This window comes from Anopheles coustani, chromosome 2, assembly GCF_943734705.1.
Source record: "Anopheles coustani chromosome 2, idAnoCousDA_361_x.2, whole genome shotgun sequence".
NCBI lineage: Eukaryota > Metazoa > Arthropoda > Insecta > Diptera > Culicidae > Anopheles > Anopheles coustani.
The window spans coordinates 54,110,105-54,136,354 of NC_071289.1; the positions used below are offsets into that span (position 1 = coordinate 54,110,105).

At 43.3% G+C, this 26,250-nt stretch overlaps 6 protein-coding genes across 8 annotated transcripts in view; 3 read left to right on the forward strand and 3 right to left on the reverse strand.

Annotated features, from left to right (window-relative positions):
• LOC131264640 (uncharacterized) overlaps positions 1-6,856 on the forward strand; it is a 57,125-nt gene extending 50,269 nt beyond the window's left edge. The window contains exons 3-7 of the mRNA XM_058266909.1: positions 4,226-4,431; positions 4,518-4,675; positions 4,765-4,995; positions 5,085-5,371; positions 6,489-6,856. Of these exons, the coding sequence (XP_058122892.1) occupies positions 4,226-4,431; positions 4,518-4,675; positions 4,765-4,995; positions 5,085-5,371; positions 6,489-6,856 (1,250 nt within the window). The remainder of the gene's footprint in view (positions 1-4,225; positions 4,432-4,517; positions 4,676-4,764; positions 4,996-5,084; positions 5,372-6,488) is intronic.
• A 1,360-nt stretch (positions 6,857-8,216) lies between these two features.
• LOC131265563 (uncharacterized) lies at positions 8,217-14,872 on the reverse strand. Of its 2 annotated transcripts, XR_009178278.1 has the most exons (6): positions 14,669-14,872; positions 13,363-14,474; positions 13,229-13,288; positions 10,149-10,379; positions 8,358-10,076; positions 8,217-8,294 (listed from the first exon to the last, which is right to left on the reverse strand). XR_009178278.1 is itself a non-coding variant. In XM_058267848.1 (5 exons), the coding sequence occupies exons 1-5, from the start codon at positions 14,683-14,685 to the stop codon at positions 9,481-9,483; spliced, it is 2,016 nt and encodes a 671-aa protein (XP_058123831.1). In that variant the 5' UTR covers positions 14,686-14,872; the 3' UTR covers positions 8,217-9,480. The 2 variants fall into 2 exon arrangements, 1 of the variants encoding a protein (XP_058123831.1); XM_058267848.1 differs by having other exon boundaries at positions 8,217-10,076.
• Positions 14,873-15,414: 542 nt separating this feature from the next.
• Positions 15,415-16,023, forward strand: LOC131265577 (probable prefoldin subunit 4). Its single transcript, XM_058267867.1, has 2 exons — positions 15,415-15,557; positions 15,626-16,023. The coding sequence occupies exons 1-2, from the start codon at positions 15,513-15,515 to the stop codon at positions 15,995-15,997; spliced, it is 417 nt and encodes a 138-aa protein (XP_058123850.1). The 5' UTR covers positions 15,415-15,512; the 3' UTR covers positions 15,998-16,023.
• LOC131265557 (DNA repair and recombination protein RAD54B-like) lies at positions 16,011-18,682 on the reverse strand. Its single transcript, XM_058267842.1, has one exon. The coding sequence runs from the start codon at positions 18,674-18,676 to the stop codon at positions 16,040-16,042; it is 2,637 nt and encodes an 878-aa protein (XP_058123825.1). The 5' UTR covers positions 18,677-18,682; the 3' UTR covers positions 16,011-16,039.
• A 519-nt stretch (positions 18,683-19,201) lies between these two features.
• LOC131265569 (eukaryotic translation initiation factor 3 subunit E) lies at positions 19,202-21,286 on the reverse strand. Its single transcript, XM_058267856.1, has 3 exons — positions 21,088-21,286; positions 20,576-20,845; positions 19,202-20,505 (listed from the first exon to the last, which is right to left on the reverse strand). Exons 1-3 carry the CDS (start codon positions 21,175-21,177, stop codon positions 19,564-19,566), a joined length of 1,302 nt encoding a protein of 433 aa, XP_058123839.1. The 5' UTR covers positions 21,178-21,286; the 3' UTR covers positions 19,202-19,563.
• A 1,385-nt stretch (positions 21,287-22,671) lies between these two features.
• Positions 22,672-25,423, forward strand: LOC131265566 (acetyl-coenzyme A transporter 1). Of its 2 annotated transcripts, none has more exons than XM_058267852.1 (4): positions 22,672-22,809; positions 22,959-23,258; positions 23,440-24,642; positions 24,731-25,423. In XM_058267852.1, exons 2-4 carry the CDS (start codon positions 23,043-23,045, stop codon positions 24,914-24,916), a joined length of 1,605 nt encoding a protein of 534 aa, XP_058123835.1. In that variant the 5' UTR covers positions 22,672-22,809; positions 22,959-23,042; the 3' UTR covers positions 24,917-25,423. The 2 variants fall into 2 exon arrangements, with proteins under 2 accessions (XP_058123835.1, XP_058123836.1); XM_058267853.1 differs by having other exon boundaries at positions 22,686-22,723; positions 22,802-23,258.
• The last annotated feature ends 827 nt before the right edge of the window (positions 25,424-26,250 follow it).

Below are 26,250 nucleotides of genomic sequence, written 5' to 3' on the forward strand. Positions count from 1 at the left end.
TTCTACCAAACGAACATACGATCGTTTGATGAATCATATCATTTTGCTACAAAAAAGGTTAGTTGCATTTTATAGATTTCAAAACTGATATTTTGAATAAAACTATTTCTTTATTTTCAAGGCTTCTGGAAAATCGATTGAGTTTGCACAGTCATTTGAAAATTTAAATACTTTCCATTCTAAATGACGTTGATTCGACCTTATACTATGCTACAGTCAATTTTTTAGTTGTTTCCGAACAACTATTTACACAATATTCCGTATATTGTTATTGTTATAAAATTTGTGTGATTTTTTTTATTTTATTTTTAGGGAAATATTTTAATATATTGAGACAAAACAACAAACCTGTACCCTGAATGACGTGTGCGCATTTTGCTGCGAACTTCCTACATTCCGAGAACCAATTAATCATGTTTTTTATGTCAAGAAAGTACTTTATCACAGTAAAAGTAGTTATCGTTAAAATTTCCGAAACTTAATAAAACATCCACTAACTAAATACCTTGCTCGATAACGATCGATATGCTGAAAAGATCCTGTTCTCTCTAGAGTTTTTGTGTTACCAACCAGAACTGTTTTTGTGTTACCAATACTAGTGAATCTGACCAGTGTGTGAAAGATTCTTAGTTAGCTTTTCCATCACTTTTCATTGGCTGTCTACATATCACGACTTTCACATTAAAAATCCAATTTAGTATTATTTTCTCAATATCTTGTTGTTTGGTAGAGTCGGACTACCATTTTATTTATTTTGGGTCAATTCTAATCAATAAGTTTTGGGGAGATCTCGAGCCTGAGAAAAAACTCTGTACAGTAAGAAAAAGGCTACCTTCACCCCGACACCAATCGAAGTGAAGTTTTTAAATGCTTCTCGCCACAGGGTTATTGACAAGCCATGTTGCGCTATCCCTTAAAAGACTCACCACCTGGTAGGACGGGCAACGGGGTGGATAAAATACCACAGTTAGAGGCGTTCCCGCCTACCACCGCACTTGGGTCTTCCGAGAATGGAAATTGTCAAATTTAATCGATCTCCTCCCGGTACCGACGGCGAATGGAAGACAACAACAAAGTTGCCGACAAATGCATCAAAAAGTGCCACCGACGTCAATGTACGGAGCCAGAACTACGAAACTGCAACCATCTTAAAAGACTAGCTCCTCCCATATAGGGCGAAGAAAAAGATTGATGGATCGCGGTAATTTCGTGGACCTAATTTTCGATCGATCAAATCCTCCTTAAATTTAAGAAAATAATGAGATGAAGAAAACCATACTCCTGCATGTGCATCGTTCGGAGCGGGTTGAAGCGTGTTCCCTTTCATGGTTCATGCCGTTTTCCCCGATTTCTTATCCGCTCCACCAACTGTTTATTCGGGACGGGCGGGAAATCTCACTTTCCGACACTGCGATCGTACCAAAACTGGTCCCAAAAAACTGGGATATGGATGCATTAGGGTAAACCCGCTGGTGGTCGATTAGTGTTGCCCGCTTTCTTGTGCTCTTCTTCTTCTTCTCCCGTTTACATCGCCTCCGCTTCGTCTTGCTACGTTCTGCTTTCACTTCAAACAGGCCGGCCACGCCACCGAATCCATGCCGCCTCGAAAATCGGTCTAATTTATTTTTCTGGAGCAATTATCGAGCGATCATGATCGATTGAACTAGAAAATAAAATTAAAAGAAATGAAGTAAAACCAGCACTGGTTTTGTGCGGGCGTTGCGTAAGATAGCAAAGATACCGGCGCATACAGACGCATCATCATCGGTTGTTGCGGGACATAACGCACCGTAAATCGCGTGCCCATTTCTTCCGGGACAGCGCGTCGGGAAACAACGAACACGTGTTCCGGTTTTGGCCACCAGTTTTCCCGATCTGGACCATGTAATTTTCCTGTCTGGCGTACCCGAAAACTAAAAACACCGGGACCCATTTTCAGCGAAAGTTTCTGCATTTGGGGAGCTTTTGTGAAAAAGAGGAACCAATAAAGAGGATGAGCAGATTTCTTCTTTCACTTAAAAACTGTTGCCTGGTTAGGCTTTTTTAAAAACTTCTTCAAAAAGAATGTAAAGACAATTTCCAACTCGTTTTGTTGGTGCATGATAAATCTACGAAATTCAATTGACCCAAATTTACCGCTTTTTGAATTGTGTTAGTGTGAAACCGACTGAGGTATAATTTAGTTCTTTTAGTTTGATGTACTATTAACTGTGTCATTTGCTTTCTTTAATGAAAAATGAAGTTGGTACAGCGAAGAAATTTATAAAACATAAGCAATTTTACATCATGAGAGACACGTTGATCCGGTTAGACACATTTCAAGTATAGCCTAGCTTTCGATCGAACGTCAAAATCAATAAATTATCCATAGAGTTAATGATTGGGCTTCAGATAATGCCATAGTTGACAAATGCAATTTGGCTGCACGACTCTACGGACATGACAACGGCCAATGTGATGGAGCTGTCCATCGACATTGGTAGTGAACAAAAATGTAACGGTACTGAGACGTCGATATGTCGATGTAAATGCACCCAATGCTGCCGGGAAATACCAAAGGGCTCGAGGGAATGTGCGAAACGTTAACAATGTCTTCCTTTTGAAAATTCTTCAAACCTTTCACTCAAGTACGTATGTCCAAAATGTGTTCTGACAAGGAATGAATGCAATCATTTCAAAACAGAGAAAAAATGGAGCCCGAAACTTCCCAAATTTAGCATAGATATTTTTTAAACTCATGTTTCATGATTAAGTTACTAAACTTGTAGAACTTGTGTTTCGTTTTAGATCCCATACATTGTCAAAAAAGATTTCAGAAGTTGTTTTTTTTTTGCTCAATAATCACAATTTTCCGATATTGTAGTTTGTCAGAACAGAACATTTATGTAAAAATGGTGATTCGAAAAATGATAACCTGCACCTACCATACAATACATTCGGAGTTTTTCCTTCCGACCATCAAGATATTCTGCTGCTGAATGTAGGGCAATTATATCCCATAAACTGAATAATTAATAATTGAACGGATGTTTTAATTTTTCTGAATCCATTGGCAGTACAGCAAAAGGTTTTGAGATAACACAAACTCGTCGCAGCGGTTCTAACATTAGCTATTAGAAGTTAGAAATGATGCTCTTGTCTGTACCAAAGGTGATCCTTTACTTTTGAAATTGGACCTCTAGCAAATGCATTTGTCCCCTTTCAATGACACAATCGGCCACCAATCTTTATCATGCCTGTCGGTATTGATTAACCGTTATTGATACTCTGTGCTGTTTTTATTAATCCCTTCTATTGAAGGCAATGCATCACAGGCACGGCAACACACAACTCATACTAAGAAAACTGATGGCGCTTCGATGATAAGCACCTTCATACGATCTCCCATTAGCACCTCTGGAGGGCAGAGAAACGCAACTCCTTTTCGTAAGCGGCTCCGTCCTCTCTGATTTTCTTCATTACCCAACCCATTCTTTTTGCACGCAGAAAAAGAAAGTACGTGTCAGAATAACTATAAATCTTTTGCTCACTGCCCCACTTACCTGGCCCTTATTATCATCAAAGAACAGATATCGCTACAGCAATACCAGGCAACGTCCTCGATTTTTTCCGATCGTAATGACATGAAGAAAAAAAGAGATGAAGCTTGTTCTGTTTGTTACAAGTTCTAGCTCATGATTGTAATTCATTATATATGTTACAGTAATCATAACAAACGTAACACAGTTATGTGCAAACGTTAACCATCTCCGCTTATCAACGAGCCGAATGCACGCAACCATAAACTGTCATCAATCGAGGACCGGTACTCGTGACACAGAAACATCACTTGTCAATGATGCTGCAGGTTTACTCGCTCGTCACCATAATTGGTGGGACGAAGGCAGCATCTCTGATAACTGCTTAGATTGGATTGTTTGCTGGTGGTTAAATGATGATGTACTTTGCTGATCGTACGATGCAATCAGTGAAGAACGAAAATTGGCATGAACTGATCGTCACGATTACCCTTGCCTTAAGCGTCGTGTTTAGAACGTTCCATACCTCTTCATTGTAACGTCAATGAAATCAATAAATATGTAGGGATATTGCCCTGATAAACATATAAAGAAACCCGCTGTTTGTTTCCTAGATTTTCGTGATGTAAATTTGTTTGAGTTATTCAAGAGTAAGTTATCAAAGTAATAATTTTCCCCCATTTTTTTTATTTGTTATCAACACACAGCCGCTCACAAGGTAACATGTGCGGACGAAACGATGCGCGTGGCTCTTGCTCTGCCATCACACAACGTGTCAGTCTATCTGGAGGGTATGAAAGGATACCCAGACCCAAAGTGCAAGCCGACCATCGAGGAAAACCAGGCCCTGTTCGAGCTGTCGCTGACAAACATCTACGACTGCGGAGTAACTCGAGTGATTAACCAAATTACGGTAAGAACCACTTCGTTCGCTTCGGTACTTTAAGCTCGCCACAACAAGAAGCAGGAGCTAATTTCGATTTCAAACTTTTCAAACAGGGCTATAAAGTGTTTTACCATCGGATCATTGTCGAAGGTGATCCGGAGGTGGGCAAGGAAGTCGTTAGCGTGAAGTGCATTGCCAGCGGACCGAACTACAATGATACGCACGGAATTGTGAAGCGAGATGTCCTGCCGGCAGGCTTTCAGGAACCCGAGTAAGTATCGACAAACAGCGTTCACATGACGCACTTCAACTGTTAAAATAGTGTACCTAAGCTAACAATTGCTACACGATGTGTTCTAGGGACCTAGAAATAACGAGCTCCATTGAGCGAAACGCGCCAGTTCCGTCGCTCAGCATCCAGATCCGCCAGGGAGACAAGCTGGTCACGGGTGATCTCACCGTCAGTCCCGGCGCCAACCTCCAGATGGAAATAGCGCTGGACAACAGCTCGGCACCGATATACGGGCTGGGTGTCAACTATATGCAAGTGTCCGACGACAGCCGGCAGGAGGAGACGATCATTTTCAATGGGTAATTGATATTTTCCCAAACCAACCAGCGCCGAATGCGTCGTAATTTTGACATTCGTTTGCGTGTCTTTACCGTCTACCTTCTTGCAGCTGCTCCGTGGATCCGTATCTGTTCGAGAACTTCAACACCGTCGACGGAGACCTGCTGGCGGCCAAGTTCCGGGCATTCAAGTTCCCAGACTCGATCTACGTTCAGTTCAGTGGAACGGTCAACGTTTGCGTCGATCGGTGCAAGGGTGTCATCTGCAGTAACGGCCAGACTGCGTTCGGTAGGCGTCGGCGTGAGATCAGTGCCACCCCTGCCGACCCAAACAAGGTCTACGAGGTGACGATGACCACCTTTATCAAGGTCAACTATGACGAGAATGCCGATCAAAGTAAGATTCTTTTTTATTTTTAAGACTGTACAGCCTATAACTACTTAACTTTTCTTTATCTTGGATTTATAATAATAATTTATACAGAATAATAAACTATAGCAAACTTAATAAGACATATATGTTGTGATCAAGAATGTATATTAAAAAAAGTATATACGTAGTAAGTTTACATTAATTAAATAGATAAACTTTCATTACCGATAAAAGAAAATTATACAAGATATTTGAACAAAGTAAAAGGACATTGTCATCTAGCTGCATATAAGTAACTGTATCGGTAATGATCACGTCAAGATTTTCCGAAAACATGCTACACTAGAGCTTTTAGCCGTTCTTTCTGAGTGGCTAGCCTCGACTCATTTGTTTAACATCTCGTATGTTGTTTTTAACTATTTGGTCAGTTGAACGGTTGCTTTTTTAAACACTCAGTTTATCACAGTCAGTGTAAATTATAATGCTGTCAAGTTTGTTCTGAACATAAAAAATGCTATCTATGATGCATTCAAATGAAAAATGGTAGATTTTTTTGGTTTTACATGAAGAATCTTTAAAAGTTGTCCATTTTTGTTCATGCAAATGTAACCTATCAAAACAAGATATCATCATCCAAAATAAAAAAAAATCAATACGAAAATACGATTCACGAAATAAAAAAACATCGTAGCGAATGTAATTAAATCTGCAAATGGGTGTAGTACACACCGTGCCGTTATTGTAAAATACTTAAATACAATACTAGACTACTTCTTCTTCTTGTCGTAAACGACCTTGTTGGTCATGCCTGCCCGTTAAGGGCTTACGAGACTTTTACCCTATGTGTACTTGGATAGTCAGTCCTCTCGTACAGGGGAGGGTCCGGTCTCGGTTATGATTCGAACACACGCCGTCGAGGTGGTGAGCCTCTGCGCCCATGGGCCGATTTTCCGCTACCGCTCGGCTGTCGCGGATCCCCCACTACTACTATAGTTGTTGTATACAACTACTATAGTTGTTGAAAATTGGAATTTAAGTACAAACGTCAAATTTAGTTCAGTAAATTTATGTAAGCTTTCTCCTATCATTTATGTTTTAAAAAAAAACTAAACTTGTCCATCTACCTATTCCGTTTCCTCAGATACCGTATCAGAGATTGATCAGAAAATTCGCCAGCTAAAGCTGACCAACCAAAAACTGGCCCGAAACAGCCGCGCCGGCAACGTCTTCGAAAGCATCCACGAGCCGTCATCCACCATGCGTGCCTCGGACGACGACGTACAGTCGGACGAAACGACCGTCATGCCGGGGAACGAAAACGCGAAGGTAGAGGAAACGATCATGTTCCGCGAGGTGATTACGAGGCAGGACGTGCCCAGCGAGGAGCTGAGCTCCGGCAACAATGCATCCCCACGATGGACGAGCAGTTTGCCCGTTCTGAGGGGGCTGCTGTTTGCGGGGATCTGGCCACTATTCGCCCTGCTCCAGCGCTCCACCATTCGCCATTGAAAGCCCCACGATTTCGAAGCGAATAAGATCTCGCACCAAGCGGACCACGATTCAAGCTGGCGCGGCCAGGCCAAGAGTTACGTCTCGACCGAGGAGCGATGAAAGGCGAATGGGACGAAAAGCGCCATACTTTCGCTCCGTACTTCCATTCGGGTTTCCTTCGCCCAACCACCGACGACGTAGGGTTTCCCGCCGGTTTTGACCAGCGATCGAGCGTTTAGAGATCGGGAGCAGAGCAGTACAATTTGTAAATAGGCTATTTGGCACGAACGAGCAAAAACCATGGATGGAATTCGATAGCAAACGCTCCTGTATCGCGAAACTTTTAAGGCGTCAAGACTAGTGGGGAGGAATGGTGCATTATGTTTTTAAATCGGATCTTATTTTATTTTAAATCGAAACCGCGCTTTCGCTTAAATGACCATGAATACGAACAAACTAGTGACTAATTTCAACTACCCGGTAATACTAAAACGATACTAACGTAAGATAAATTGCAGCTTTTTCTGCCGTTTCCAATAAACACGTATTTCTGTAGCCTCTTACGAAACCCGAATCGCAAAAAAAAAATGTACTGTAAAAAGGGCAATTTTTAAGAACATATTGTAGAACAAAGAAAAATTTTGCATGTAATGCGACGGCGCGATTAACATAAAATTTAAAATTCAGTGACGAAATAAAAATTTTTCCAAATTAAGCTAGGTACACACATACACAAACGCATACACTAGAATCCCTAGGGCAGTAAGCTAAGATTATGCTAGTCTAATTACTGTTTAACTGAGCGGAAAGAACTGATACTAGAACGAAACTAATTGACGACGTGGAATGCAAAGAAAGCAAAACTAAAATAGACAAGGGCTAAGCCGGAGCGATTATCCGAAATGTCCATTAAACTATTCGTCGATGGTCACTAACGACAAGTAATATAAAGCTTAGATTTATGAATTCTTTGGAAGATAACGTGCGCACAACTCTTATCCGACCTTAGTTGGTACCGTCGAGAGAGGTGAATTATACACTCAGAAAATTAGCCTTAACTTAGTGACGCGAAAAAATTAAAATCGGTATTAGAATAGATAGATAATATTATCTGATCGATTAACGCCAGCAATAATATTGTGAAACAAACATTGTGAAAACGAGCGAAAACTAGAAAATAAATCTAACAAAACCAACTAAGCTAATAGGGGGTGTTTGATATGAAAAGAAAAGAACCGTCTTGGGAATCTTAAATTTCGAAACAATAAATTTACTTAAGTTAATAAAGTTAACTTTGAGTGTCAATGAACGAACTTTCGGTATCAACAGAGAAGTAGCTCATACTTCAGCATCTAATTTAAATGTTTCCATAATATCGTACAGTGTTACATGTTCGTACATTTATTCATATCGAAACATTTATTAGACTAAATTAAACACAGTCATGTGGATGTACCTGGCTATTCGTTTCTCGCCAAACATTTATTAGACTAAATTAAACACAGTAATGTGGATGTACCTGGCCATTCGTTTCTCGCCAGAGCACGAAATACATGTATGCAGCCTAAAAGTCTTCGAAATCAAAATTTTATTTTATTTATTTTGAATTCCAATGCTCAATGAGAATTTCTAAACAAACTAAACTAAATGATAAACATTAAGATAAACATAGGTAGAGAATTTGCCATTGAAGTAATAGATAAGAACTATGAGAAGAAAAAAATTGAAAAAGTATTCAATCGCGACCAATAGGTTAATTTTTACATTTAAGATGGATCAACACTTGTGACATGTGAAGGCTTTAACATGTAGATGTACACGTATCATATACTTATGCATGAACCGGGGCCATAGGAATGGGTTTTAAGGGTGGGTGGTTTTGCAACGAACCTTCATCTAGGAACCGCCTATAGCTGGCTCAATGTCCTTATAGGTGCCACCTGCGTTCCACTGCTACTATCTCACTAGAATTAAAATAACGAACAATCGTTCAATCTGCTTCCTCCTGTGCTCAATGATTTAATCAAAGAATTCGATATCTAATACATTTTACGCGTGTGTATACCTTGAACGCGTTCCAGGATACTTCTTTGCATGTCGTCCTAACTTTACCAGAATAGTGACCTTTAGAAAAATGCATATTCATAAATCAAATATCCTATTAATGCAGATTAATGTTGTTTTTGTATAGAAAATAACTGCTGCTCATATTAACCTATCGTTATGTTTCGATCTTCACAAACATAAATGATGGCATCCCAGCTTTTAAGTGCAGGGACGAGTTGTTTTATGATGCTGCTTACATCTTTGATTACCGCTTTTCCTCACCTAATGTCGTAGGAATTTCTTCGATTGTTCATTGTTGTTCTTGTAAACCTCACATTTCATTAAAATAGTGATTGAAATTTGGCGTACCAAATTGAAAATGGTAAAATGGGATGATGGGGCGTGGCAGGGAGGTTGGTTGAATGTGCATTGTGATGCAGGGTTGCGTTCGAATGCACCGTGAGGTTGTTTATAAAAGGTAAATTCTTTCAGTTTCCGCATTCCCTTCAATTTGTACCAAGGACATCCAAAGCAATGTTGGTCAAGCGATTCGTTGTTGCCGTCGTTTCACTGGATTGCAGCTGGGTTACTCCCGCCTAGTACCGATCGTACGAAGAAGCCCGCCCATTTCCATTGCTACCCGCCCCGTACCGACGACCACCGCTACGACTTCGGCTGCGGCTGCGGCTACGACTGCGCCGACGGCGATCACGGTCCCGATCACGATCACGATCACGATCCCTTTCACGATCACGATCACGCTGTTCCCGATCTCGTTCGCGCTCCCGCTCACGATCGCGCTCACGATCACGGCTCACCGAACGACCGTTTCTCTGATCGCGATCCCGGCCATTGCGACGGCTCGCTACCGGACTGCGGCTCGGTGGTGGCGAACGGGAAGCTTTCCGGGTCACGGGTAACATCCGGCGTCGGCTATCGCTGCGACTGCGTCGTGGACTGCGGGTGCGTCGAGCATCACGCGACCCACTGCGTCGACCCACGGACCCTCCTCTCGTCCTAGTATCGCGGCGTGCTGGAGAACGGCGATCAATCGACGAGCGACGAAGTGGCGATCGTGATCGGGAGCGACCGGCCCGACCACGACTGGCGATTGGTGAGCGCGATTTCGACCTGGATCGTGAACGCGATGCTCTTCGTTCTCGCGGATAACGCGAGATCATATGGCGATTTCCTGAAAGCGCACACACATGATCGATAATCAGTCGTTCCCAACTCTCCACATCGTCCTCTCCATCGCTCTTACCTCTGTTCTTCACCTTCATGTTTGCCAACTCGACCAACTTCGGATTGATCACCTGTTTGGCCTCCTTGAGCACATCGATCAGATCACGCGCTTTGGCGGCATTGTTCGGAGTGAAGAATGTGTACGCCGTCCCGGTGTTGTTACATCGACCAGTGCGCCCAATCCGATGGATGTAGTCCTCCGACGTGGTTGGGAAGTCAAAGTTGATGACAAACTTTACGTCGTCCACATCTAATCAAACGCAACACAACAGAGAAAAGGGAGAGAGAGGAAAACGAGAAATAGAAATAAACATAATGTCCACTCTGGTTGGACTGCGCTCCCGTAGACCATACCAGCGAACGAATACGAAACAATACAGTTCTAAATTCTGGTTCAATGATTTAAAGCATTTGACATTCACACTTGAGAGCTTTGAACGAACAATGTTCATAGTCAGATAAATTATAACTGTCAGCTTGTAGGAATGTTGGATGTAAAACAGAAAACTCAAATATCTCGAAGAAACAGACGAATAGACAGCACCAAAGTAGGAAATAAAATGTTGTGGCTGGAAACAGTGTGTCGAGATTTTAACATGATGCTTTTTTGATCTTTTTTTGTTTTGTATGCAGATAACTTTGATTTACTTATTCGTATGTTTCCGTGAAATTTAAACGATATTTTGTCCCATTTCCCTTTTTCTCTTGCGTTCGTTCTCTCACTCTTAGATGTCGCTCTTCTTCCGCACATCGTGCATTTTCAAGGGGTTGAGGGGTCGGCCGCAGCTGCCGGGCGGCAACAGCAGTGGACAGCCACTCGTTATGCCATTGTCGCCACCGCTACCACCGCCGCCGCCTCCGCCACTGCCTCCGAAGCCACCATCACCACTGTTCCCAAGGTCCAGAACAGCTGGAGCTGGTATGGAAACGTAGTGAGTGCAACGGACGCGTGCAGCCAATGCGGCATATGGACCGCTGACGGACGGTGCACAGCAATCGGAGATGACGACGAGAAGCACTGTCGACGTCGTTGCAGGAACCTTGCCGCTGGCAAGACTGTCGCCGCTACCGCCACCGCTTATCTCCGACTGAATCCAAGCCCCGCGTCGAATTAATGCGTCATTTTCCCAATCCCACAATGAAGTACATGGTTCATCGTGCGGTCATGGAGACGCGGTCGGTGTGGACGATTAACAATTTTCCTCTGTAGTTGAACGTGATGCGGACCATCAGGGCAATGGCACACCTTCTGCTGCGAGTTTGACGTACAGGATGCGATGACCATCGACGACGACGGCCGTAAGAGACGGGCTGTGGCAGTAGCAGCAGCAGCGACAGTCCCTAAGCAACAGCGTGTCAGAGTCTGGAACGACCGACCGAACTCCGACCAGCCTCCGCCATTCTTCAGGTGGTAGTGGCCGATCGGATAGGGGGCGGCTCGTCCCGACGACGGTCCCCCTGAACCGGATGCCGCCGCCGCTGCGTGCGCTCCATCGGTTTCCGTCGGCCGGTCTGCTCCTCTTCTGTACCGCCGACGTTTCGTCCGCATTCGGCGTCCCCGGCGATAAGGCGGCAGCGCACTCGTCGTCCCCATCGGGCGATAGCGAGCCGCGGCGGTGCGCACGAATGCGAAGTTCGTCCTCCACCGCCGAAGGACAAAACCGCACAAACCGTAAACGGACCCCTTCCCGGGGCTGAGTTTGCTGTTTGCTCGCTTTGCTTGGCAATATCCATTCCCACTACCAAAAACCGGTGCCAGTTCTGCTCCCGTGCGCAACGGAACACGCCGGGTACGGAACGGCCAGGGTTTCACTTCAAGGCAGACAGGTGAGTGTGTGCCTCTGGAAGGATAGAATGGGAGGCCAGGTTTTACTACGTTAGCTTTCGATTAAACACCTTTGCACGCTTCGTTTCGATTTGTTTGTTGTTTTCTTTGCTGTTGGTTTGCGAAAAATGTCAAATGTGTACTGAGAAAGAATAAAACGGTAGTTAGTTAAACCATACTAGCTGAGCAAAGTTTTTATCTTGCCGTTTGGGGTAACGGAAAGTTTATGTTGTACAGTTTCAATGAATGCTATTTTAGCGAACACAAACTTTAGTAGATGTAATCAGATTGGACAATAGCTAATGCTGCCTACAATTGAACATTGTTCAAAGAGCATAAAATGCATTAATTCAGCATAGCTGTTCATGTTAAATTTACAATAATAAGAACATTAAAATATTTTTAAAAAATTTAAATATGAATTGCTAAATGGTGAGATGCACATTAAACTGATTGAACGATAATAAGGCGACCGTACCATTACTCTTGGCTAGTGGATGGAGTACATAAAGTAAATAACCAACTAAACACGGTAATTTACTTTACGTACTTTTAGCATTCTGGTCAACACATAATTTATTTTGATAGAATTTTTCCGATGATGATTCCAGTTTTGTAGAAATAGCTACTGTATCAACTATCATATGTTGGAATATATTATTGTATATTGTTATGAATCTAACTTTGTTTAAGTGCCCTCATGGCCCCATGAACACTATCACCGGCATTGATATGCTACTAGATGAAAACTAGCAGGTGGTAAAATTCATTTCATAGAAGATAAAATTTTTAATCTTTGAAAATTATTGTTTAAATTAATTTAGATTTTCAACTTAAAATTATCAGAAAATATCACGTATTACTGGCATTACTGTTTTAGCGTTACGGGTGAAATTTAGAGGAATTTTGTAGAATGGTTGAAAATAAATTGAATTAGGAACCGAAATACATTTGTGAATATGAATTTAGTTATGGATGAACATTTTTAACCATTATTTTTATACTATTGAAATTTTGTCCAAAATTGGTTTGATGACTCAATAAACGCATCGTTAACATTTATTAAATTTTTAATTAAAATATTTACCGATACAAAAGCATACTTCACATCTCAAATAAATATTGGATGTCAATAACTAGTCGAATTGAAATAGAATTAGATTCAATATGAATCATTCTTCTTTCCTAGAGAAACGAAATATGCTCTCCAAATAGAAACAATGATCCAAGAATGTATGATTTGAAGCATAATATTTCTTTTGCTGTTTACTCACCCAATCCGCGCGCTGCGACATCGGTTGCGATTAAAATTGGAGTCCTTCCGGAACGAAATGCTGAAACAGAGGAACGCGTAGCCATTCATTTGAAGATCAGCGAACATTCTTATCGTCGATACAGCCATACTTACAGTTCAATGTAGTATCGCGTTCATTCTGCGATTTGTCACCATGGATACAGCGAGCAGGCCATCCATCACGCTTCACCTTTCGCGTGATATCATCCACACGTTTCTTCGTTTCAATAAAAATGATAGTTTTACACTCCTTCTCCGCCATTATTTCGCGCAGCAAGATGCTCAACTTGGACTCTTTTTCATACTCCTGGCACACATCTATGATCTGCAGTATGTTGTGGTTGGCGGCAAGCTTCAGCGACCCGACATTAATCTGGGCATAGTCTTTCAGATAGTCCTTCACCAGGCGGGCAACCACGTCTGGCCAGGTGGCTGACCACATCAAAGTTTGACGATCAGGTCGAATCTGCTCAATGATTGTGCGTATTTGCGGCTCGAAGCCCATATCGAGCATCCGATCGGCCTCGTCCAGTACCAGATACGAGCAGCGGCGTAGGTTAGTTTGATTGGCCGATAGGAAATCGATCAGTCGGCCGGGCGTGGCAATTACAATCTCCACGCCATACTCTAGGTCTTCCTGCTGCTTGCGCTTTTTGCCACCGCCGAAAAGACAGGTATTCTTATATTTCAACGCGCGCCCGAAATCGTCCGCCACTTGTTTTATCTGCTGGGCGAGCTCGCGCGTAGGAGCAAGAATGAGTGCTATCGGACCATCGCCTCGACGTAAACGCGGCTGTTGATCGATATGAATAAGGGCCGGTATCAAATAGGACAGGGTTTTTCCAGAACCCGTCTTAGCTATGCCGACCATATCGCGACCAGTCAAAGCTATCGGCCATCCTTGGGCTTGAATCGGTGTTGGAGAGGTGAACCCGGCGTACCGCAGTTCGTCGATTATTTCCGCTGGGAAGCCAGACTCTTCGAATGTGAAAATTGGATCGGGAATTTCGCGACCCTTGGTCGTGATTTCCTTCGATCGGCGCCATTCGGAAACTTCGCGTTCAGTTCGACGATAGGTCGCCTTCGACCGATACGGTTCCCGGACGATTGATTCAAGCTTTACTTGAGACCATTGCACAGGGCGAAGTGATTGCAGTTTGCCAATCTCATAGCGACTAGCTGGTGGACCGCCCCGGCCTCTGGGGCTTCTACTTCGACTACGTCGTCTGCCACAAAAGACAAAGATGAAGAAAGATTCCAGAAAAGGCCAAAATATGTAAGTAAATAAAGCTTTTCGATGACCTTTCCCAAAGTTAACTTTGACCGACGTTGTAACTGAATCGTGCAATTCGGTCATACATCAACAGTGCAACAAACACAGAGGGGTATGGATTGCTTTAAAATCAATCAAGATTATTACCTTCCGTTTCGAGTCATCGTCGCTGTCTTGCCAGAGTAAGTAAATCAACTAGCTGTTTAGTACAGCAAGTGTTAACGGCTTTAACTTCAACTGTAACGTTTGAGAACAAGATTAAAACACCAGATTCTTGGCTAGTTAGCCGAATTTATTTCCTGACGAAGTAGCAGAGACACAACTTTTTCTAGATTTTCTTAAACGGAGCCATGGTATGTATAACACTGCACAAGGTAGTAGCACTGAAGAAGCCAATTAATCAAAAGCTAATTTTGACAGTACGATATCAGTCAACAAACATCGGTAGGTATTGGAGTACAATTTCTACACACCGAATCACCACATTAAGAGGATTAGGCCATATGCTTTGGTTTTCCTTTATACAAATAATTACAAAAATAATTCCTGAAAATGAAGTTTTGCTCGAAATATGAAAAATAACACTAACGCAATTTTATAAACAAAAACTAGCCTGAAGTATGAATAGACTTTGGACCACCCGAACTTTTTTTCATACATTACATATTTCTTTTACAGAACTTAAACATATGTTTGCAAAACCTCTTTCTTCTGATTCTGTTTTTATTTAACTGATTTAAATGTTTTTGATGCATTCATAACCAAATTATTTAACTAACTTTATCAAGAGAAAGGGGAATAAGACTTGGAAAAATCAAACATCTCCCCTGTGACTCATCTTTTTACAGCGGCTCAATGTCTTCTATCTCGATCTGTCAGAGCTGTCAGCTTTCTCCCGGTGTTTAATACAATTTTCATCGCGAAATACCTAGAGGAACGTGCTTGTTTCAAGTTATTTGAATTAAAATTATCTCAAAACACCTCTTTCCCAATGGCTAGCAAAGTTGAAAGTAAAGGCAAGGGCACATTTCAGCCAGTAAGTATACTCTTTAACTGTTTACCAGACACAGCCAATATGAACCCCGCATGTTGTTACCATTTTAGGACTCAGATGTTCATATCACGTACGAAGACCAAATGAAGATCAATAAGTTCGCAAACTACAATGCGAAGGTGGAGGATCTCAAGGAGGAACTGAAGATTAAACAGAACGAAATGAAAAACCTTGAGGAAGCCTGTGACGAAATTGAACTGCTTGATGACGATGTGCAAATTCCATTCCTGTGCGGAGAGGTGTTCATGTCGCACGATCAAACGAAAACTCTGGAGCTACTAGCAGAGGCAAAGGAGAAAAAGAAAAAAGAGATCGATAGCATTCAGCAGACTACCCGTGACATCCAGCAAAAGATGAACGACCTGAAGGGTTACTTGTACGGTCGATTCGGCAGTAACATTCATTTGGAGAATGACGAATAAAATGGCAGAACCGTGGTAAAGTGACACCCGAAGCGCAGTGCTTTATTTGTTCGCTGAAACAATGTTTCGAAAGAGAAATACGATATCCTCCGTGCACCGCGACAAACCCAGCTGTTCCAAGACACTCTCCGACACCGGTGATCTATGGTGCTCCCAGCGCATCAATTCCTGCATTTTGAGGGCATACTTCGTGCGTGGTTTGTTCCGTCTGACGTTCGGTGGTCTAACGCGATACCGACTCTCTTCTTGCGCCTCTGGTTCAATGGTTTCCGTTGGACTACCATCCGTATCCTTGTCATGCCCAATAATCTCCGGTGGGTTTCCTATTCCTGCACACGGGCACTCGAGTAAACTGTGCGTTAAACAATCATCCACATGGTTTGGGTCAGTAAACGTAAACAGGTCTTTCAGTTCATCATCTGAAAATTTTAAATTATTCAGATTTTGCTTCTGATCGACAACTGTCCCACTGAGCGAAGTCTTCGATATCTGCCGATGGAAGATTCGTTCCTCGATCGAGAACGCTGTCAGCAATCGGTATATAAATACGGGTTTCCGTTGACCATCACGCCACACGCGGGACATTGCCTGTAGGTCGTTGGCTGGATTCCAATCGTTATCGTACAGTACCAATCGGGAGGCACCGATTAGATTCAAACCAGCCCCACCGGCTTTAGCACTGAGCAGAAAGATGAAGATGTCCGAGGAGGGATTGTTGAACACGTTGACGATCTTGCTCCGGTCGGGCCCTGCTGTAGAACCATCTAAGCGGCAGTACTTGTAATTGTAATGTTCACACAAGCCCGCTATCATATCGAGCGTTTTGCTAAAATAAGACACGATGACGATCTTTTCCTGTATTGACAGCAACGACTCCAATAAAGCCTCCACAATACCGAGCTTTGCCGAATCGTTTGGTCCCATCCTTTGCCACGAAGGTAATTGGTTCGCTAACAGACTAACCAACGATTCCGGATCCCCCTTTCCCTGCACCGACATGAGGGAAGGATGGTTGCAGATCTTTTTCAGAACGGTAATCAACTGCAGTGGCGAGATAGCGTTTGCTCCCTTTTCATTTTCATAAAATGAGAGCGCACTTCGGGTCAACTTGGTCTGCAGTTCTGAGGGATAGCAGAAGAGCACAGCTTCGTGCTTCTCCGGGAGGTACTTGTTGATTACCTCCTGCGTACGACGCAGCACAAAGCGGCCCGTTATGGTGTTCAGTTCATTCAATCGCTCTATGCCCAGCTCGATCGATTGCGGTAGCACTCCGGGACGTTGTGATACTACGATCGGGGTTTCGTAGCGTGCTTTAAAGTCCTGGTACGTACCGAGAACGCCCGGATTGACAAAATTGATCAGAGAAAAGAATTCCTGCAGATCGTTCTGAATGGGTGTACCCGTTAGAAGGACCCTCCGTTTGCATTCGATTCGACTGAGAACTCCAAAGGCTTTCACGTTACTATTTTTCAATCGATGGCCTTCGTCGCAAAAAATTAGATCAAATTTAACCGTGGATAGTTCGGCGATCTGTTTCGACAGCATCTCGTACGATATTATCAGTATCGGAATGTGGGACGATTGTGCGTATAGCTTTAGCTTATTATTCGGACCCACTATGAATGTAAATATACGTTCATTCTGCAACCATTTGCTTATCTCTCGATCCCAATTCTCCACCAAACTGCTAGGTGTCACGATAAGAACACGTTTTGCCAGCGGTTTCCCGTAAGGTCCGGATTTCATTAGGGTGTACATCAGTGCAATGCACTGCAACGTTTTTCCGAGTCCCATTTCGTCCGCTAAAATCGCACCCCAGCCAGGTGGATCCACCATCCGAATCCCAGTAATACATTCATAGAGGAAAGCGACGCCTTCCCGCTGATGCGGACGCAAATGTTTGGTGAGACACGATGGGACTTGAACCTCTACTGGCTCTTCGTTGCTAGCTTTGTTGTGAAATTGATGTTCGAATGATGGTTTCTTCATGACTAAAGGTTCCACGATCGGATCATCTTCTTTCATCGGCGTCCTTACAACGGATTTAAAATTTCTGTTTGCACCTAAACTTGTTTCTCTTGGAACTGCTTCTGATTTTTGCACAGAAACGGGTGATCTATTTTGAAGTGGATCCTTTATAAGATCACGGTTAAACGAGGTACTTGATGTTTCAGTTTCTTCCTCAGCACTTCGAGAATCGTATGCCAATTGCTCCGGTGGTTTAAAAAGTTGTTTCGGGACATCTTTGCGAGACTTTTTGCACGGTGATGACGGTACCTCTGACGATGTTGAACTTAATCTTCCTTGTACTTTTTCCAACACTTCCACCTCTTTGGACCCAACCACCATCTGAATGCCTTCGGTCACTTCGGCGAACTTAAGACCGCTTGCATTCGATATGAACCGGCCATTTTCATCTTTTAAAACCGCACTGCGCCCCGTTACTTCTAAAGTTCCGTCGCCTTCCCATGTTTTATGTTTTCTCGTGCTTATTTTACCCCAAACGACTTTGTAGATCATTAGCCGATCCGCATCGGCAATCGATGCCGGCTCCGGTGTTAGTCGGTTGACTACCTCAGCACTTTTCCCTACACTTGTAGAAGTAGGTAGAATCGGAATATTGCTTGTATTACTGCGCTCCAGTGGCCGCTTCATTGACGGTGCCGAACTACGTCGCATTTTTTTAAATTTTGCATTAATTGCACTGCTATCTGAAATGAAGAAAACTTCCTGTAAAAAAATCCATCCACTTTGTTTACCGTAGTGACACAATTAGCGCCACAATTTGACAGTTTCCATAAAAGACCATGATACTTTAAGGGTTATATGGTTTTTGAATTTAGGTTGTTTTGTCAATTAGGGTAAAATTTGTACGGTTTGTACGAAGGATCATAGGTACAGCAGCAACCCCGATTCTTTTGGGATATCCGATGCCTATGTGTTTAATATTATACAATTGCAAATTTAGAGCCTGCTTTGTTCATCAATAAAATATACATTATTTTACAATGCTTTAATAGGCCCAATATCGTATACATACACGTTGCATTCGGACATTATAGTTTATCGTGTTGAGCTGATTATTCTGCAAAAAAAGTATTTCCCAAATGATTTCCACAATTTAAAACAGAGCTATTTACTAAATAGCAGCTTTTGATACGAGAATTTGTGTAATGGCCACCTGTACAACACTTCTTTCGTAAAAACTGTACCAACATGCGTTTTTTGCGTGTATCTCTCACTAGCGTATGTATTTTATTCCAAATTATCCGCCTATGGGTAATCATCTCTGCAGCTGCTGATTAAGTGAATGTTTCGTTTCACGCAGTTTTTTTCCCCGGAGCACTCTCCCAAACACTTGATTGTTGTTATTCCCGAAGCACAAATGTATCTTCTTTTCATGCAGAACACGTTTGTCTACTCTGTACGTCACTTGCCTCACGGTGCTGTTTCCGAACGACCGAACAACACTCAATACGTCTTCAAAAAACGACCAATTACGCTACCAACGATGCGATATACGGCGCAACAGGCAATTTAAAAAATGGTATTAGCGCGTTCTCCCGTTAGTAATACTTCCAGTGTCCTTCGCCGGATTCTTGAGTTTTAGCTTTGTGCTTTCGCTCGACCAACAGGGTCAACGCTTCAGAGCGTACGGAGAGAGAGTCAATTTTTTCCACCAGTTGCTGGTAGGGTGACAACGGCTGCGTACCCATCACGACATGTCCCAGCTTCGAATCAATCTTGGCATCGAGCCGCGCATTACGGATTAAGTTGACGATCCAGCATTCCGCCTCGTCCGGCTTCATGTTCAACTTGTCCGCCAGCATGCCAATCGTGATGCACTGATGAATACGACAGAATGTTTCGAAGATCATCAGACGGGCGTTCTCGACGAACTCGTCCAGACAACCGATGATGAAGAAGTCGTTAACGATCACCGTCTGGCACTCGTGCAGCTTCTTACGAGCACCCTCGAAATCGAAATTCACGTACAGATGTTCCACAAACTCGGTGATCGGATCCCGGTAGGTGTAAGATTCCTGCTGGATTACCTTAATTAAATCCTTCAGTGCGTTACGGCGCCCTCGATTGATGATGACCGCCGTCGCGAGATAGCGTAGAATGTGTGGGCACATCGTCTGGATGGCGTTCAAATACTGCAGCTTGTATAAGAACATGTCGATAATCAGATCACGCCCCTTGGCGTGGTTGAAGAACACCAGCACGCTCCAGTGGATCAACCAAGTACGCTGCTGCAGCACCTGAATCGGTGAGAAGTTATAGTTCTCGATAAAGTCACGCAGGCGCGTCAAATCCTCCAGGGCCGTTGGCCAGTTTAGCGTCAGAATTTCAACCGCCAGTTTGCCCCACAGTACGCTCAGGTAATTCTTATCATTCGGCTCCATCACCAGCATACAAATGTACAAGTAGGACAATGAATCGTTGTAATTGCCACACTCGTACAGATACTTGGCCAACTTTTGAGCACTTTGAATGATGTCGTACTAGAAAACAATTGAAAGAATGAAAGTGATGACAACGTTACTAATAAAGCAGCAAATCTACAATACTTACATCCAGCGTTTGCTGCAACGCGTGTATGATGGATTTCGAATCTTTCAACGTATCCGGATTCTTCAACTCTTCCATACACTTCATCAGCGGTGCCACCTCAGCCTGGAGTTCCTTGAGTGTAACAAGTACATTCGCTCGTCGCTGGTTCAACTCCTCCGGAAGCGTCTTTTCCAGGGTCAAACGCTCACGAATGTCCATCGTGTAATCGACCATGTTCGTTTTGCTGACGGTCTCGAGGATAAACTTCAGCAAGGAAGATTGGTCGTACACCTACCGGAGGAAAAAAAAACACAAAAAGTGAGGTTATATTCTTTCGGTAGAGTTGTTCACAGGAAATTGGTTTCCAAAACATATTGCACAAACGGTCCGCTGAAAGGATTACGCTACTATTACACAGTTTTTCGTTCTAATAGGCATTCCATGAAGTACTTGGAATATTTAACACGGCATTTGCGATAAATCCACCATCTACATCGCCGATTTTGTGCTACGTTGTATGAGCGCTGTCTTACATTTTTCTGGAGCAAAAATTCCAGCAAAGGGAACGTCAAATGGCGATCCAGATACTGGCAATTCTTCGCCGTGAGGTCAAACTTGGCCATTGTTACTAGATTGGCGTCTCCCGTGCACAATATCGAAAGAAATTTCACAGAAAATACCGTCTCTAGTACGACATGTGAACAATCAGTTCTGAACGTCCGACTACCGAAAGGAAAAGATGACGATTCGCAACGCCGAATAGTGTTGGGATAATTTGGATTCTGAAGATTCGACAACCCGATCCCTTGACGGATTTGAAAAAGACTTGATTCATGTAATTTCATTTGGGGGTCCACACTGCAGCGCGACGTCCCGTTTCAAAAATAGCCCAGTTTCGGCAGAACAATCGCGCAAGCCAAGCGCGACAGAGGTAGGGGAGTATGTGGAAATATGTATCACATTGGGGCGCAAACTCGGCTAAAATTTTTTATTGAATTTTGAGGTAGTAATGCATGATATTTGTTTAGCTACGTGTTTTATGCGCCCTGAGTGAGTTGGCGCTTCCACATTTGAAATTCACTGAGAAAACAAACTTAAACAAACAACGACGATATTTTGGCCCGCCGTAGGAAGTATATATTTCCACATCATCTCCTACTTGTTGAAGAGCAGTTTGTTTACGTTTCGGCACCCGAAAACACTTTGGTAAAAATATCAATTAAAACGGAGTTTGATAACTGAATTACGTTTTGTCCAGCTGTCGGTTTGTTTACGTTTCGAATTGACAATTGACAAGAGCTAGCGCGACGTCGCGTTTTTCGCTGTTTCTACACTAGCGCGATTTGTGCGACATTTTTTTTCAGTTCCAGTTCGGCAGTGATTCAGAGCGGAGGTTAGCAGTGCACAAGTTTCCTGAAAGGGTTAGCGGAAAAGTAAGGTTACGGCACGACCGCGTGGCCACGCCGAGCTGGAGCTCAGGTCAGAAAAATCCTAGCTGCCGCACATCTCGTGCTGTTTGAGTCAATCAAGCGGACCACGAGTTCTTGTGTCCTGACAACGGAAGGAATTATCCCTCCCGTGGACGGCGGGTGGACATATGGCTTTTATAGCCGGTCCTAAAGGACGAGCCCCTTCATAGGAGTTCGGACAGAGTCGGTACGCCTCTGATTACGAGTAAGGGAACAAACGTTCAACTTAGCGTAGGAGGATATACCCCGACTCGCATAGCGAAAGAAGAAGAAGACATTTTTTTTTTTGTATGGAGTTCGGCTGCCTGTCAGGCAACGTCGCGTTGCGTGACGGGACGTCGCGCTGTAGTGTGGACCCCGAGTAAAACCGAAACAGTCTTTGTGGAAATTCGAAAATAATCAACCGCATCTTTTTTTCCTAAGATAATTAGCATAAAAAACTAACAGTTATCATACTTTGTGTAATTACCATACAATAACATAAACAACTCAAATACGTGCATTCTCTTTGTTTTATTTTTTTGATGATTTGATGAAAAATTCCGGGCTCATTTCACGCATATTCATCGATTTTTTGTCGTTGACATTGTTGTCAAATATCAATTTCCAAAACGACAACAAACAAAACATACTCCACGTACTCTTGCAAACGAAGCACTTCATTGACGATCGGGATCCAAACTAATGTAGTCAGAAAAATGTTAATATCATGCCCCTGCTTGTAGTTCTTTGTTCAATCGCATGTCGCTAAATCTATCGTTTTCCATTTCTGACACAGGTTAACAGGTGTGTTCACGTATTCATTTGTCCCAGTATTTCCGTACATTCCGTTCCGGCAAGTTTAGTGACGTGTACTTAGCGGCAATAGTGAGCCACGCCGTGCTTGGGCGATTTTTTTCTGGCTAATCAACATATTTTTGGTGTTGTGCTTCTAGTGTAATTTATCCATTCGATTAGCGGCTTCGTGGCAGTTGCAACATCTACTATAGCCAACTCGATTTGTGCAAGTGAGGACAAACATGAGCAATCGTCGGAAGAGAAATGACCGCATGGACCACGAAACGCTCATTCCAGCGTCGGAAGATGAAGAAAAGCACGAGAAAAGCGACCTCCGGGGAGACTGGGGTAACATTGCGATCCTGTTCTTTCTCTATCTTCTCCAAGGCATACCGATCGGGCTGGCGTCGGCCATACCGATGTTGTTACAAAATCGGGGTGCTAGCTACAAACAACAGGTAGGTCATACCCCCGGGCATCAGTATGACACCATCGATCGTGCCCTTGGTGGGAAGCTTATCAGAGTAGGCTTATCATGGTTGATGATGGATGAGATCTCCACACTATAGTTTGTTATGCAAGAATCACCAGTTATCGCGTGGCCATTAATGCTCTCTCTTTGGTTGTTAACATTTGCAGGCCGAGTTCAGTTTTGCTCACTGGCCGTTCAGCTTGAAACTCCTGTGGGCACCGATCGTCGACTCGTTGTTCTGGAAGCGCTTTGGGAGACGAAAATCATGGCTCATTCCAACGCAGTACTTGATCGGCATTTTTATGTTGATTCTTTCGCTGCACGTCAACCGCTGGCTCGGCGCGGAAACCCCTGCCGGCAGCACAAATGATCATTCCACCGAAATCGAGAGCACACTGAACATTCCCCTGCTGACGGGCATATTTTTCATGCTAAACTTCCTCGCCGCCACGCAGGATATCGCTGTGGATGGGTGGGCCCTAACGATGCTGAAACGATGCAATGTTGGTCACGCTTCAACCTGCAACAGTGTGGGACAGACGGCCGGCTACTTTCTCGGCTATGTCGCCTTTATGGCGCTAGAATCGGCCGAGTTTTGCAACAGTTATCTTCGTACGGAACCAGCCGACGAAGGGCTGGTGAACCTCTCCGGGTACCTTTGGTTCTGGGGTCTGGTTTTCCTGATTACAACCACACTAGTGGCGCTGTTGAAACGCGAAATATCGCCCAGTCTTGACCGGGGCCACGAAGAACATCTGGAGCTAGACATCAAGCAAACCTACCGACTGCTGGTGGACATTATGAAGATGAAACCGATCCTCACGCTCGTGGCCATACTTCTAACGGCGAAGGCAGGATTTGCCGCTTGCGATGCGGTGACGTCACTGAAACTTATCGACGCCGGTGTACCGAAGGATAAACTAGCCCTACTGGTGGTACCGCTGGTACCATTGCAAATCATCCTTCCTTTGGCCATTAGCAAATATACCGCCGGAACACGACCGATGGAGGTGTACCTGAAGGCGATTCCGTACCGGATAGGCTTAACGCTGGTAGCAGCGGGAATCGTTTGGATAACACCGGCGATTGTGCGCGACCACCATGTGCCGTACTATTACTACGTGCTGCTGCTGACGAACTATGGTCTGTACCAGATCGCCCTGTACAGCATGTTTGTAGCAGTGATGGCGTTTTTCGCACGCGTTAGCGATCCTGCCGTCGGTGGAACCTACATGACACTGCTCAACACGCTCAGCAACCTCGGTGGTAACTGGCCGACCACGGTCGTACTATGGCTTGTGGATTACCTTACGTGGAAGAACTGTTCGAACACACCGGGCAACGATTGTTCGGACAGTATGCTGAAAGAGGTAAGAAAAGCACTAACCGGGTTTGACCTATCAAAACGACCACTTTTGTAACAACATATTATCCCATTTTCTTCTTTTCCCTTTCTAGGCTTGCACGGCCGGTGGTGGCAAGTGCTCGATAACGGTCGATGGGTATTATATAGAGATATTCATTTGTCTGCTGTATGGGCTGGTCTGGTACCGATGGGGTAGCAGCAAAATCCGGCAGCTACAGGAACTTCCGCTCAAAACATGGCGCGTAGCGCGAAGTGTGCAACGGATGCATAGCAGCTAGCAATTAATGCAACTCATTTGACAATTCCATTTATTAGCGGTACTGTGAGTGCGGAAACGGAAATAATTGAAAAAACCATCGTGACAGCGAGCTAGAAAACAAAACGTACTGAAACAAGTGTTATTTCATTTTTATTATTTAAACCATCTATACAAATTGTACGCAGAGAGGGAAACAGAACGTGCATTTTTAGAAAGACCCACCTACGTTTAATGAAAATAAGAAATCAGCACAAAGCTAGTGGCGTGGAAACAGTTAAAGTTAAAGTTATACTTTATCTTTTGTTTTTGTATTTTTGATTTTTGTTAGTATTTTTCTCTACCGAAGGAATAGATATCGATTGCAATAGGTAGCCTTAGAAGAGTTAGAAAACAAATTTGGTTTGTTTGCAGCATTGTGATGATTTATGTAAATCCCCTACAAAATAGGTTTTCGGAGCAGGAGGAAAAACAACTGGTGCAAACTTGAATGAGTGTAATAAAATACAAAATGTTAAAACATTTGAAAAGCAAATAATGTGTGCTCCTTTTTTGTAGAGGTGGTTTACAAATGGGTCGACGGGATTTTAAGAGAATACCATTTAACCTCATATTCCTGGCTCTAGGAACCGCTCACCGATCTCCGTGAAGTATTTTTTGAACAGTCACAACATGTAAATTCAATGGACCTATTATTTCATCTTGCAATAAAACCAAATTCAAAATTGTTAAAATGTGAAACGATTAGATTCGGATTAGCAGAGCAATCACGTTACACGTCCTGTTCGTTTGAGGGTTGAAGCAAAAGAGAAAGACTTTTATTCTCAGGTTGATGTCCCTGCTGACATTTGGTGTTCGTTCGTTTACATTTTCGGTTTGACTTCTTACGCGTTGCCTAATATTCAACACTCCTCCTCAACGCGTAGTTATTACTCAATTAGCTCCTCCTAAATCTATACAGCCAAACCTATCATTTCTACGAGTTTCTGCATTTTCAATCTCGCCAAAGGTTTTGTAAGGAGGTCAGCTATCATTTCTTCCGAAGGACAGTATGCACATTTCATATCACCTTTCTTGATTAGATCTTTCGTAAAGTGATATCTCGTAGCAATGTGCTTGGTCCTATTGCTCAACTTTTCTCCATCTAATAGTTTAAGACAGCTCTGATTATCTTCGTAGACTATAACTTCTTGTTCGTCGTTAAGTTCCTTTAGAAGTAATCTAAGCCATGTTGCCTCTTGCATTGCTTCCGATAATGCTATGAACTCTGCTTCTGTGGTTGAAAGTGACACACAGCTCTGTTTCCTACATGCCCAACTAACTGTGCCACCATTCACTTGAAATACGTAACCACTG

Excerpts from the sequence above, each read along its gene's own strand:
- LOC131265577 (XM_058267867.1), top strand. The coding sequence starts at position 15,513 with ATGGCTAGCAAAGTTGAAAGTAAAGGCAAGGGCACATTTCAGCCA. Across the intron at positions 15,558-15,625 it reads GCAAGGGCACATTTCAGCCA|GACTCAGATGTTCATATCAC; the intron begins GTAAGTATACTC and ends TTACCATTTTAG.
- LOC131265557 (XM_058267842.1), bottom strand. The coding sequence starts at position 18,676 with ATGCGACGTAGTTCGGCACCGTCAATGAAGCGGCCACTGGAGCGCAGT.
- LOC131265569 (XM_058267856.1), bottom strand. The coding sequence starts at position 21,177 with ATGGCCAAGTTTGACCTCACGGCGAAGAATTGCCAGTATCTGGATCGC. Across the intron at positions 20,846-21,087 it reads AATTTTTGCTCCAGAAAAAT|GTGTACGACCAATCTTCCTT; the intron begins GTAAGACAGCGC and ends TTCCTCCGGTAG. Across the intron at positions 20,506-20,575 it reads CGTTGCAGCAAACGCTGGAT|TACGACATCATTCAAAGTGC; the intron begins GTAAGTATTGTA and ends ATTGTTTTCTAG.
- LOC131265563 (XM_058267848.1), bottom strand. Across the intron at positions 13,289-13,362 it reads ACGCGATACTACATTGAACT|CATTTCGTTCCGGAAGGACT; the intron begins GTAAGTATGGCT and ends CCTCTGTTTCAG. Across the intron at positions 10,077-10,148 it reads CATGAAGGTGAAGAACAGAG|GAAATCGCCATATGATCTCG; the intron begins GTAAGAGCGATG and ends GTGCGCTTTCAG.
- LOC131265566 (XM_058267852.1), top strand. The coding sequence starts at position 23,043 with ATGAGCAATCGTCGGAAGAGAAATGACCGCATGGACCACGAAACGCTC. Across the intron at positions 23,259-23,439 it reads GTGCTAGCTACAAACAACAG|GCCGAGTTCAGTTTTGCTCA; the intron begins GTAGGTCATACC and ends TAACATTTGCAG. Across the intron at positions 24,643-24,730 it reads CGGACAGTATGCTGAAAGAG|GCTTGCACGGCCGGTGGTGG; the intron begins GTAAGAAAAGCA and ends TTCCCTTTCTAG.